The sequence below is a fragment of the Acomys minous genome (assembly GCF_964271855.1).
Source record: "Acomys minous genome assembly, chromosome: 6".
In the NCBI taxonomy this organism is placed as follows: domain Eukaryota; kingdom Metazoa; phylum Chordata; class Mammalia; order Rodentia; family Muridae; genus Acomys; species Acomys minous.
In genome coordinates, this window is record NC_140487.1 from 107,825,385 (window position 1) to 107,839,282 (window position 13,898).

The window sequence follows — 13,898 nt, forward strand, 5'->3', positions numbered from 1 at the left end:
AGGCCTCAAGGAGAATAAGCCCGTCTCAGATCACATCTAGATTTCCTGCCCTCTGGGGAGACAAAGGGAACCCATGGTCCTTCCACAGGAACTACGGGGCTGTCTCAACCAGAGAACACACAGACAAAGACACATGTCCAAAGCCTTCCTGGATGTCTCCTGCACCTAGGAGCTTTAGAGGTCTGACAAGAAATAGCGCAAATACCGTCTCATACAGAACTACAAACTGATGGCTTGGGACAAACACACACACACACAGCAACCCCAAAAGATGACTACCAACTGTGATTTGGAGAAATGTCCCAATGCACTCGAGCAGACAGCTTGTCCCTGTTGTATGTTCCAAAGACTCAAGACATTGTGTAGAACACCTCAGCCCACCCCTGTGAGGTTTCAGAGGATCAAACACACACACACACACACACACACACACACACACACACACACACACACTCTTTTCTCCTGTCAAAGTGTCCAATCACAAACTGTGTGAGACAAACACACAAAGTGTTGCCAAACTGTCCCACCTCCCTGATGCTGAAGCAAAGGGTGGTCAAGGATGATTAAATGGTATGCAGGTAGGCTACTGCAAGCATCACACACACACACACACACACACACACACACACACACACACACACACACACACGAGCCCTGGCCTCATGTCAGAGGACCTGGCCTCAGTGTGGGGCATGCAGAAACCCAAGAAGTCCGGGTTGAGGTTGGGTATCCACTCTGACCCTAGCACCAAACCCCACGGCGCCCGGACTCACCGGACGATGCCAAACATGACCAGCACGTTGCCCAGCAGCCCCACAGCGCACACAGCCGAATAGAGCGCGGTGATGGCGATAGCCAGGGCGAGGGACGAGGCGCTCCGGGTGCCCGGCGGCCCCGACGCGTTGGCGCCCGCGCTGGGGAAGGGGCTGGGGAAGGCTTCCGAGACGTTGGCGAGGAGCGAGGACTGCAGCTCCACGCGGGTAGAGGGCACCGGCTCCATGGCGCCTCCGCGTCCGTCTCCACGGTGCGCCCTGGGCGCAGGGACCCAGTGAGTGGCGCGCGGATAGAGGAGGCCACGGCCCCGACGTCGCAGGCTGCAGCGCTCGCTCCCGCCTCCTCCGCCCAGCCTACCGGCCGCTGTGCTCGCCCAAACGCCCCCCCCCCACCGCCCCCGGAGCCCGGAATCGCCGCGTACACCACGTGGCCCGGAGGCGGCCGCCGGTCTACGCCCGCGACCGGGGGCGGGCGCTGCACCACCGGCTCCGAGCTGGGCTGGAGAGGCCTCCCGGGCGCTCCTTCCCTGTGCTCCTCTGGCTCCTGGCGCTCCCAGCCGGGCCCAACCTCCTGCCCCACCCGCCGCGCCACTTTGGAGTCAGAAGAACCTGGATGCGAATCCCGCCTCCCGCCTCCCGCCTCTGCACGGACGAGGGGAGTAACCTTGAGCTAGTCGCTTAAGCTCCCTCCAAGTTCATTCTCTGTATCTGCAAAATGAAGAAAATCTCCCTGCTGCCTTCATGGGGTTTGGGGGAGATGAACTCAAGGGTTCTATCCTGCGACTCCGTGTAGTGTGCGCCCTGCTCCTCGCCATGTCTTCTACAACTGTCAAGTGATTCCTGACCAAGGAACAAAAGCAAAACCCTCCGGTTCCCCCGCAAAAGATCCCAGCGAAAACTGGTAATAAAATCAGCTACAATCCAGGAGGTGACTCTGGAAATAAGCCCACGTGGGTCTGTAAGGCTTTGCACAGGAGCTGGCAGACAGAAACGCTATCCAGGTCACTGCCCTCTCACCACATCAAGCTGAAAAGGCCACAACCATCAGGACAGTTGGGTGTGTGTTTCTAGAAACACAGCTTGCCTGTCTGGATCCCTGCTCTGAGCTAGCAGGCTGCTTCTGCGATGTGTGAGACCTAGAGAGAGGGAAAGTGAGACCCACAAACACCCATCATCAGGCATTCATCAGCTCCACAGATATTCCCACGGTGCCTCGGAGTATTCCGAGCCACGGACACGATCAGACGAAGGCCAGGCTCCCAAGAGCTTAGAGCTCGGAGGGGAAGAGTCACCTCCATTCTAAAATAACCACACTTCATGAGGTCCTACCTGAGGAAGGGGGCGGGCTATGAAACCTGGCTGGGGTGGGGGATGGGGCGGGAGTGGGGTCAGGGTAGCTTTCCTAAGGAAATAACACATGAGATGAGGTGTGAATTTAGGAGTGGGGGAAAACTAATTTAGGGAAGAAGTTTCTAGAAAATAAAGGAAAACATATATAAAGGCCTTACAGTCAAAAAGGACTGACGACAGCCAGGCATGGAAGACAACCCAGAGCTCCCTGGTGAGCAAGATGTTGGCTAGTTTCCCTCAACTTGATTAAACTTACCTGGGGAGAGAGAATCTTAATTGAGAAAATGTCCCAGGGTATGGTAGCTCAGGCCTTTAGTCCCAGCACTCGGGAGGCAGAGGCAGGCGGAGCTCTGTGAGTTCGAGGCCAGCCTGGTCTACAAAGTGACTCCAGGACAGCCAGGGCTACACAGAGAAACCCTGTCTTGAAAATCCAAAATAAATTAATAAAAATAAAGAAAGAGAAAATGTCCCAAAAGATTTGCCCATAGGAAAGTCTGTGGACCATCTCCTTGATTGATAATTGATGGAGGCGTTGGGGGGGGGAAGTGGGGAAGCGGGGAGCAGCTACCCAGCCCACTATGGGCAGTGTCAGCCTTAGGCAGGTGATCCTGGGCTGTCTAAGAAAGCAAGTTGAGCAAGCCGGTAAGCAGCGTTTCTCCATGACTTTCCGCTTCAGTTCCCGCCTCCAAAATCCTGCCTTGTGCTCCTCAGAGGACGGGCTGTGGTGTGAAAGTGTGAGCCAAGTAAACCCTCTCCTCCTCTAGTTGCTTTTGGTCATGGTGCTTTTATCCCAGCAACTGAAACCCTAAGTAAGAGAAGCAGCGTCAGAGGGGCTGGAGAGCCGGCTCGGTGGCTAAGGGCACTTGATGCTATTGCAGAGGACTGGAGTTGAGGGTCCAGCACCCACGTGGCGGCTCTCAGCATGCCGTACTCTGGTTCTACGGGGTTCTGCCTTCCATGGGTATTGCATACACACGGCGTATATGCACTCACACACAAAGTAAAAATTTAACAAGAGCAGAGCGTGGCAGAAGCAGGCAGATCTCTGTGAGTTCGAGGCCAGCCTGGTCGACAGAGCCAGTTCCGGGCCAGCCAGGGTTGCATAGTGAGACCTTGTCTTAAAGGCCACCTTAAGGGCCACTTGTGTCATAAATAAAGGGAGGGTCACTTGGCTGGTTCTTCCCTTCCCTTCCCTTCCCTTCCCTTCCCACAAGCATTCTCCAACCAAGATCTGGAGCTGTCCTTTTCCTTAAGGTTCTCCATTGTACCAGAACATTCTCTCTACCAAGCTGTTGGGTGACTGGGAACCCTACTTCTAGTCAGACCAAGAGAGCAAGGCCACACCAAAGAAAAGAACTAGCCAAGTCTTATTTGGATATTTACTTCGGTACTTACAGGAGTTTGGGTGGGGGGTTACCTACTGGAGTGTCAAAGTCTAGGGCAGTTTCATCACCAAGAAAAGCCCCACCCACTCATGGGTGACAACTTACAGCAAATTCCTGGCACAGCTCACAGGCTTCTCCAATGCTGAGGAGTCTCCTCTCCTCAGCAACTCTTTGCTGTTCATTTGACCTGAACCAATAAACTAAGGGTCTGGGGTGAGTGTCCTGAGATGCCTACAGTTGTATTTCTTGTGGGTTTCATGAGCCTTTCCCATACACATCCTCCAGAGGGTCTTTTTATTATTATTATTTTTTAGATAGGTTCTCACTGCTTAGTCCTGGGACTCACTGTGTAGATTAGGGTCAGCCTCAAGCGTGTGGCGATGCTCCTGACAATACCTCTCGAGTGCTGGAATTACAGGCATAAGCCTATGCCTCGCAGTCATTAAACCTGTGGTGGTTGAATAAGAATGGTCCACGAGGGGCTGGAGAGATGGCTCAGAGGTTAAGAGCACTGACTGCTCTTGCAGAGGTCCTGAGTTCAAATCCCAGTAACCACACGGTGGTTCACAACCATCTGTGATGTGATCTGACGCCCTCTTCTGTAGGTGTGCCTGCAGGCAGAGCACTGTATATGTAATAATAAAGAAATAAATCTTTAAATAAAAAAAAAAGAATGGTCCATGTGAGCCGGGAGTGATGGCACACACCTTTAATCCCAGCACTCGAGAGGTAGAGGCAGGCAGATTGTTGTGAGTTTGAGGCAAGCCTGGTCTACCAAGTGAGTCCAGGACAGCCAGGACTGTTACACAGAGAAACCCTGTCTCCAAAAACAAAAAACAAAAAACAAAAAACAAAAAAAAGGAAAGAAAGAAAGAAAGAAAATACTTGAATGTGCCAGGCATGGTGGCACACTCGGGCATGGTGGCGCAAGCCTTTAATCCCAGCACTCAGGAGGCAAAGGCAGGTGGATCGCTGTGAGTTCTAGGCCAGTCTGGACTACAAAGGCGAGTCTAGAGCAGCCAAGGCTACACAGAGAAACCCTGTCTCGAAAAACCAAAATAAATAAATAAATAAATAAATAAATAAATACCTGAATGATTAGTCATGAGGAACTGGTACTACTTAGAAGGATTAGGAGGCGTGGCCTTGTTGGAGGAAGTATTATCACTAGGGTGGGCTTTGAAGTTTCAGGAGCCCCAGCCAGGCCCAGTGGCTCTCTCTCTCTCAACCTGCTGCCTGCAGATCCTGATGTAGAACTCTGAACTACTTCCCCACGACCATGACTGCCTACAGGCCACCGTTCTCCCTGCCGTGATGACAACAGACTTAACCCTCTGCAACTGCCAGCCAGCCCCAATTAAATGTTTCTTTTGTAAGAGCTTCTGTGGTCTCAGTGTCTCTTCCCAGCCATAGAACAGTGACTAAGACACAGCCAAGCACTGCTCTGTTCTAGGCATCACCGATTTAACAGTCTGGTTACTGTCCCACTTTACAGATAAGAAAACTGAGGGTTGCCACGAAATTATCCCGTATCGTAGCTGTTGCTGAGTGATCTTTTCGCTTTCTTGAAGAGACCAAGTCAGATTGATCCTCAAAGCCAAGAGAGGGCTGGGTCACATTAGGTGCTCAGGACAAGACATTTAAAATGATGAAGATCCCGAGAGGCAGATTGGAATAAGGCCAAATTGGGGCCCCTCACTTCTGTGCTCTTGAGTAATGTCCTGGGTTCTGAGGGTAGGCTGGCAGGGAAAGTTCCCTCCCAGCATGAATCATTTATCAAGGCATTTACTCTTTCCCAGAAAGAACAGAGCCAGGGCTGGAGAGATGGCGCAGCAGTCAAAAGCCAGTACCACTCTCACAAAAGACCCAAATTTGGTTGCCAGCATCCATGTTGGGAAGCTCACAACTGCCTGTAGCTCCAGCCCCAGGAGGATCAGGGGTCTTTGGCCTCCTCAGGCACTTGCACTTCTTGTGCACTTGCATTTGCACACACACACACACACACACACACACACACACACACACGCACACTGAGAAGAATTTTTTTTTTCTTTTTTGGTTTTCCAAGACAGAGTCTCTCAAGCTGGGCGTGGTGTCACACATCTTTAATCCCAGCACTTGGGAGGCAGAGGCAGGTGGATCACTGTGAGTTCGAGGCCAACCTGGTCTACAAAGTGAGTCCAGGACAGCCAAGGCTACACAGAGAAACCCTGTCTGGGGGGGGGGAAGACAGGGTCTCTCTGTGTAGCCTTGGCTGTCCTGGACTCTCTTTGTAGACCAAGCTAGCCTCAAACTCACAGTGATCTGCCTGCCTCTGCCTCCAGAGTGCTGGGATTAAAGGTGTGCGACACCACACCTGACTTGCAAACAAATTTTTTTTTTTGGTTGGGTTGGGTTTTTTTGGTTTTTGAGACAGGATTTCTCTGTGTTACATCTCTAGCTGTCCTGGAACTCTCTCTGTAGATTAGGCTGGCCTCGAACTCACAGAGATCCTCTTGCCTCTGCCTCCCAAGTGCTGGGATTAAAGGCACGTGCCACCACTGCCCGGTGAAAAAAAATATTAAAAAAAAATATTTCTCATATATTTTTGAAAGAACACACTCAGAAGACCCCCAAGTTCGTTCTCCTTTTCTCTTTATTTTTAATATTTATGTATCTATTTTATGTATAGGAGTGTTCTATCTGCATGAACATCTGCACACCAGAAGAGGGCATTATCTCAGTTTACAGATAGTTGTGAGCCACATGGTTGCTGGGACTTGAACTCAGGACCTTTAGAAGAGCAGTCAGTGCTCTTAACCACTGAGCCATCTCTCCAGCCCATTCACTCTCCTTTTCCTCCTCTCCCTACACACTGCTAAACACCACACCATTTCTTTCTTTTTTTAAGATTTATTTATTTACTTATTATGTATACAGTGTTCTGCCTGCATGTAACACCTGCAGGCACCAGATCTCACTGTAAATGGTCGTGAGCCACCATGTGGTTGCTGGGAATTGAACTCAGGACCTCTGCAAGAGCAGCCAGTGCTCTTAACCTCTGAGCCATCTCTCCAGCCCCTGACCACACCATTTCAAATGGCCTGATAAACTCAGACTTTGGTGCAAAGTGGACCCGGGAGGGAAGGGCTCATCTGGGCTCTGGGCTCCTCCCTACCCTTCCAACAAACCATGCTTCTTTTTTCCTCCTACATCAAGACTTTTAAAATTATTTTCCTTCCACTTGAAAGATTAAAGTCACAGCCAGGCGTGGTGGCGCACACCTTTGATCCCAGCACTTAGGAGGCAGAGGCAGGCAGATCTCTGTAAGTTCAAGGCCAGCCTGGTCTACAAAGCGAATCTAGGCCGGCCAAGGTCACACAGAGAAACCCTGTCTCAAAAATAAAAAAATAAAACAAAAACAAAAACAAAACAAAAAACAAAAGGTTAAGTCCCTGTTGTAGCCTCATAATATCCATTCTTTTTTTTTTTTTTTTTTAGGATTTATTTATTATTCACACAGTATTCTGCCCACACATGTGCCTGCCCACCATAAGAAGACACCCAATCTCATTACAGATGGATGTGAGCCACCATATGGTTGCTGGGAATCGAACTCGGGGCCTTCAGAAGAGCAGACGGTGCTCTTAGCCTCTGAGCCATCTCTCCAGCCCCATAATATCCATTCTTAATGTGTAATTCAAATCAACAGCTTGATTTCTGGGCTGGGAATATATAACTTGGTGATAGTATGCTTCTTCTGTAGCAGATGTGCCCCAAGGTTTGATCTCTAGCACATCAAATTAAACAAACAAACAAACAAATAAACAAATAATGGAAGTTCTTTGTAAATTCTTTTTTGTTGTTGTTGTTGTTTGTTTGTTTTGTTTTTCAAGACAGGACTTCTCTGTGTAGCCTTGGCTGTCCTGGACTTGCATTGTAGACCAGGCTGGCCTCGAACTCACAGCGATCCGCCTGCTCTGCCTCCTGAGCGCTGGCATTAAAGGTGTGCACCAGCACGCCCACCTCAGAAAATTCTTTTGTCTATCCCCAATCTTTGGAGGTGGAGGGTAGAGTGGGGTGAGAGAATAGCTTGCTATGTAGCCAGAGCTGGCCTGGAACTCACAATCCCCCTGCCTCCTCCTCCTCCGAAGTGTTGGGATTGCATCACACCTGTCTCCACGTCCACCTTTACTGCAGCACAGAGCAGACCAAGCCCTGTAACTGAAAACTCAGGGAGCTGGGCCTGGTATTTAGTATTTAAGCTCTCCCTGATTTCAGGGGCAAAAACCTAAACCTGGATGGGAAATCCAGGGCCAGCCCAGGGCATCAGAAGGCGTCAGGCGCGGAACAACAGGAATCTCTGAAGGAGTCAGAGCTGAAAGGAAACTCCCTTGGGGAGCTATTAGCAATTTAGTACGTGGGAATGTGGCTCCCACCTGCCAGAGAGACGGATCCGCCTGATGCAAAATACAGCAGCTGGCTTGCCTCTTGGCAGCTCCCCTGGGCTGCCTTTCGGTCCAGCTCCATCTGCAAGCCCCGGGAGGGAAGGGGAAACCGTAAAGATACCCATAAAATAATAACCACGTTCGTTTGCAGAGCACTTTTGGCTTTCCAGAGCACTTGCGTTTTACTGACTGCAACTTCTCTGGATACCATCCCTAATACCGAGGTCAGCTTTCCTTACAGATGGAAAGACAGACACCTTCAGAGGCCCGGTGAGATCCTGGGAGCGGCAAACAAATGGGAGACCGAGTCGCACCCACCATGTGGTTGCCAACTGTAGGAGTTGAGACTTGGGAAGGGAATATAAACAAGATCTATTGTATGCATGTACGAAATCCTTGAAGAACGAATAAAAAATTTACATTAAAAACAAAATTAGAAGCCGGACATTGGTGGCGCACGCCTTTAATCCCAGCGCTTGGGAGGCAGAGGCAGGAGGATCACTGTTAAGTTCAAGGACAGCCTGGCCTACAGGGTGAGTTCCAGGACAGACAAAGTGAAATAAATGCCCAAGTCAGGAAACATCACAGACTACCAGAGACCAGTCAGATGCAATGTACCCAGGGTAGTTTAATTGATCTTGCTCCGGAGCAAGGACCATCTGTTCCCCAAAGGCTGAGGAAAGTGGGCGGCCTTGATTCCTTAGAATACAAGGTTTTTAAAGGCAGAAACCGCAAGAGGGACTTTCTCAGCCTTGGTATCCCATAATTGGGGAAGGGACATAGGGAAGGTTGGCCTTAATTAATAAGGTACAGGGCATTGAGTCATGCTGCAGGGGGACTCTTACCTAATTTTTTTTTTACCTGTGCGGGTCTCCCACACAGTTGGGGAAGGGGAAGCTGGCCCTAATCTGATAAGGTGAGCTTTTGTTTGGATCTCAGGGAAGTGAGCCCCTGGTCTAGCTCCCAAGGAAGCTGACTTCAAGCTGACTGAGCATAGGGCAGGGAAGGGCTTCTGCTCAGGGAAGCTAGTCCTTGTCCAGTTCCCACAAAAGCTACACAGACCGGCCCTGTCTCGGAAAAAAATATAAAAACAAACAAAGCAAAACAAAAAGCTGTGGCTTGTTCTTTCTCTCTTGTTTTATCAGTGTTGGGGGACTAAGAGCTCCGGACCTTCTAAGCATGCTCTCTACCGCTGAGTCACACTCCCAGCCTCTAAGACTAATTCTTTTTTTTCTTTAAATTTTATTATTGTTATTTTATGCTTTGTCCGAATGTATTCCTATGCCCCATGTGAGCATTTGGTGCCCAGCGGAGGCCAGAAGAGGGCGCTGGATTCCCTGGAACTCGAATTACAGAAAATTGGGATCCAATATGTAGGTGCTGGGAATTGAACCCGGGTTCTCTGGAAGAACAGCCCAGTGCTCTTAAGCACTGTGCCATCTCTGTAAGCCCTGAGATTAATTCTTGACTATTCTCTTTTTCCACCTTAAAAAAAAAGTTTTAATTATATCTTACGTGTGTGTGTGTGTGTGTGTGTGTGTATGAGGCATGTGTGTCAGGTCAGAGGACCACTTTTGGGATTGGTTTTCCCCTTCCACCATGTGAGACCCGGGCTTGGTGACCTTTGCTCTGTGGAGCCCTCTCCCTGGGCCTGCTGCCATCTCTCAAACAGCTGCCGATTCCATAACTGTCTCCGCCAACCTTCATTTCTTACTGAAACTGTTGACATGGCTGTTGCCCCTGCAGGCAGGCTTGCAGGCTTGCGGCCTGTAGACAGTCAGCTGGCTATGGGGTTGGGGGGGGGGGGTAGCATGGTTTCATCTCTTTCTACCTTTAATGTGTGACACTTTACCGGAGCACACGGTTGAACACCCATCTACTTACCCCAGACAGACAACCGACAGTAGACCAAAGTAACCGTATTGAGGGAGCCCATTGGATGAGCCAGTGAGTTTATTGGGGTTGCTGACAGGAATATGGGCAAAAAGCCACCCCGGAGTGAGTGCGGACTCCTAAAAGCCAGATCGCTGGAGCTCTGCACGATTGCAGGTAGCTCAACATTGTCACAGAGCGTCTCCCAAGCCACACTGCTGATCTTAGTGTCGTCTCCCCCCCCCCCCCTCCCCAGCTTATATAACTTTGGAGAAGGAGGGGCCCTTTGCGCAGGTCAGCCAGTGCCTCGGTGTAGTGCGGCAGTGAGAAGATAAATGTTCGGGCGTTAGTTCCCTCCTTCCCTCCTGTAGGTCCCAGCACCTAATCACCAGGCTTTGCAGCAAGCACCTCTACATGGACCAAGCTTCTAGACTGTTGGCTCATTTGGGCAGAGATGACAGACAGGGCTTGCAGGGAAGGGGCTGATGGGAAGGAGAGCGGCAGACAGTCTCAGACCTGCCAGCCTTGGGACTCGTGGGGCTCTGGGGGCTGCAGCCGAGGTGCCGTGTGCAGAAGGTGACGAGCCCTGAGCTGGAGGCCAGCAACGCGGGCTGCGTGGGGAGAAGAGCCTTCCCCAGATTTCTCCATTAACAGTATGCTGAGTCCCCCTTGCAGCCCTGGGGTGGCAGTCTGATGCTGGAGGTAAACATACTTTGAAGGAAAGCCTCCATCTGGCTCCAAGCTATCATTTCTTTTTTACAGAAATCAGTTCTCTCCCTTTCTGGGCCCTTTCTTCTTCCTTTCTTTCTTTTCTTTCTTTTTTTAAAGATTTATTTATTATGTATACAGTGCTCTGCCTGCATATACACCTGCCTACCAGAAGAGGGCACCACACCTCATTATAGATGGTTGTGAGCCACCGTGTGGTTGCTGGGAATTGAACTCGGGACCTTTGGAAGAGCAGCCAGTGCTCTTAACCACTGAACCATCTCTCCAGCTCCTTTTTCTTCTTTCTGGATTCCCTTTGGTTTCGGGGTCCTCTCTGCCACACCCGGGGATTCCTGTCTTCTCTGTTGGAGTCCTAAGGGTGTGCCACTTCCTTCTTTTTTCTTCTATCCAGAGCAAAACATAGGACACTGTCAACCTCCGATGTCCACACTGTAACGCAGTGTGACCTTGTCACCAGGTCCTCCCAAGGCGCTCTTCTTCCCTTCTTTTCTTTCCTCCTCCGCCCCTTCCAAGGGAGCATGCACAGGGCCATAGACCTGAAGCAAATACTAAGGAGCTACCATATTTTTCGGACCATAAGACGCACCCAGTTTTTTAGAGCAGTAAAATAAGAAAAACAGTAAAAACAGCAATCAGACCATAAGGCACACCCTACTACCCCCCTTATACACACACACACACACACACACACACACACACACACACACACTTTTATGGGGGAAGTGTGTCTTATGGTCTGAAAAAATATGGTAGATGATGCCCCAAGTTGAGTTCTCACTCTTGGTCAGTTTCTCCTTGTCTGTGCAAAGGGCCAGTCTGGCAGCAAGCCAGGGTGGTGTGCCAAGAGCCACGGTGCTAGGAACCCTGGGATTCACAACTTGCCACAGACACACAAAAGGCAGCGAGCAGCGGAAAGCAAACTCAGGCACCATCCAGCCCCACGGTTCCTTAGGCCAACAGAAAAAAAAGAGGCTGAGGGGAGGGCTGGAGAGATGGCTCAGAAGTAAAAGCCACTCACTGACCGCTCCTCCAGAGGTCCTGAGTTCAATTCCCAGCAACCACAAGGTGGCTCACAACCATCTATAATGTGATCTGATGCCCTCTTCTGGCCTGTAGGTGTACATGCAGGCAGAGAGCTGTATACATAATGAATAAATAAATATTTAAAAAAAAAAAAAAAAAAAGAGGATGAGGTCCAGAGAGGTAGACAGGCACGGGTACACCTGAATTGAGCTAAGTCTCCTAATTCGTATACCATTTTGCCCTCACATGGGGTAAGGTCATCGTTTTTTTGCTCTGCACCACCATCCAACGAATGTTCACATGCTTCCAACCTGCTTGGTCCTGTGTCACATGATCCCTACAAGGTCTGGATTAGAACCCAGATCTCCAGCTCCATCGATCTTCTTGGCCAAGTCATACAGCACTTGGTGAAATATTGACTACCCTGGGCCTCATTTTCCGCCTGTGGGGAATGACGTTTGGACTCCAGTGGCCGGGACCCACCTGCAAGGCCTTAGGGATTCTGAGAAGACGCTGGCGGTGTGCTATTGGTAGCCCGCAGCAGTGGGAGAATTTTTCTGTTTTCCCTGTTTGCTTCCAAACAGCTCGCCCCCAGGTTTACCCGGAGAGGAGCCCAGGAAGGTGCCATGGCAACCGAGGCGACTCCAGGGAGCTGAATTTGCCTGACTTGTCCACGCTGACAAAGCATGTCACCCACAGCCTGCCCTCCCGCAAGAGTGTCAGCCTAGCTCGCAGGCTGGTCCAAGGGATGAGAATAAGACTGTGTCGGGCTGCGGCCGCGCAGCGGGAGCAAATCAGTTTCTCTGAACCTGAAGAGTGGCCCCGCCCTCCTCACTGAGCACAGAAAGCATGGACCCCCCCCCCAGAAAAAATCTGATATTATGGTTACTGAAATCCAACTTCTGAAAAATTCGGTGCCCAGAAGATAGTGAATTTGAAAAGGCTTTGTGTGGTGCCACATTCTACAGTTGCTTAGGAAGGATTTTTACTACCCCTCAGGTATGCAGAACCCTTATATTGACCCTAACACTTCCTATAGAAAGGGTATCTTAGACAAGTGGGGAGCACTGCGGAGCATGCATGAATCCGTGTAGCCTGGAAGACACAATGGCGATGCTTGTATTAGGAGACCCCTTGTGAAAGCTGCAGGCACCCAGGAGACAGAGACAGACCACGCGGATTTGAGGCAAACGGCTTCAGGGAGGTTTGCCTGGGGGTGAGCCAAGTGGGCAGGAAACTGATCCCCAAGGCACAGCTGTACCCTAACCGTCCCCCTCGCCCTCCCCCGCCCCCACCGCAGATGCCTCTGGGAAGGCACACACTTCCTGGATTCCCGTTATTTATGGCCATTGTCAACTGGGACTCCGGTGACACAAACCAGAAATCCATGCGGCTAATTTAAACAGACAAAAGGGGGTGTGTTTGTTGTAAGGGAGCAGGGATGTCTATGAATTCCCAGCAAGGATACAGAGCCAGAACCAAAAGGAGCAAGAAAAATGTCCGAGGGACAGGCTCTCGGCCCCTGGCCTGCCCCTCCCCCAGTTCTACTCCACTGTACTCTTCCCAGAGGCCGCCCCTCTGCACTGCAGATACAGGGATGGATTATGGGTCTGACAAGCCAAGGCCGGCCTGCCCATTCAACCCTCACTCAGGAGGTAGGTAACTCGCGACCCTGCTTTGCCCAGGGCTTTCCTGGGGTTCCCACTGAAACTCCTCAGACCCTGAAGAACTGGGACAGTCAAGTCACCCTAACTGTCAATGCTCAGGACAGTGTTCAGGGCAGCTACTTCAGCAGGCCTAGGTCCAAACTAAATCTGATCCAGTGCATATTCTCCACTGAATTCTTTTCTCTCTGGTTTCCTTCCCAGCATGAGTCACCTCCCGAGATTACCCTGGTCACCTCCTAGCTTCGGCTGTTTCCCCAGCACTATAATGCGAACCCCAGAAAGACAGAGAGCTCATCTCTCTTATTTAGCACTGTGTCCCCCAACACAAAGATGGAACTGCCTCCTTAGAGGTATTTCAGAGACGCTCACTGGCAGCGGCCGGAGACACTGATCAGTGGATAGGGGCTCTGCCCGCTCAAGAGGACCAAGGTTCAATTCCTAACAGCCACATGGATGCTCCCAACCGCCTGCAACTTCAGTTTCAGGGGATCCAATGCCCTCTCCTGGCCTCTGCTGACACCCAGCACCTAAGTAGGTGATGCAGAGGCATAAATGTAACCAACACACCCATACACAAAACATAAAGTAAAAATTAAAAAAGAAAAAAAGCCAGGTGTTGTACCTTTAACCTCAGTGCTCAGGGGGCAGAGGCAGATGGATCTCTGGGCTCCA

General features: G+C 50.6%; 1 protein-coding gene across 2 annotated transcripts in view; it reads right to left on the reverse strand.

The window, feature by feature from the left end:
* Positions 1 to 1,129, reverse strand: part of OPRD1 (opioid receptor delta 1) — a 37,966-nt gene extending 36,837 nt beyond the window's left edge. For both annotated transcript variants that reach the window (XM_084787527.1, XM_084787528.1), the window contains exon 1: positions 774 to 1,129. In XM_084787527.1, coding sequence (XP_084643653.1) covers positions 774 to 1,000 — 227 coding nt within the window. In that variant the 5' untranslated portion in view covers positions 1,001 to 1,129. The remainder of the gene's footprint in view (positions 1 to 773) is intronic.
* Between the last annotated feature and the right edge of the window lie 12,769 nt (positions 1,130 to 13,898).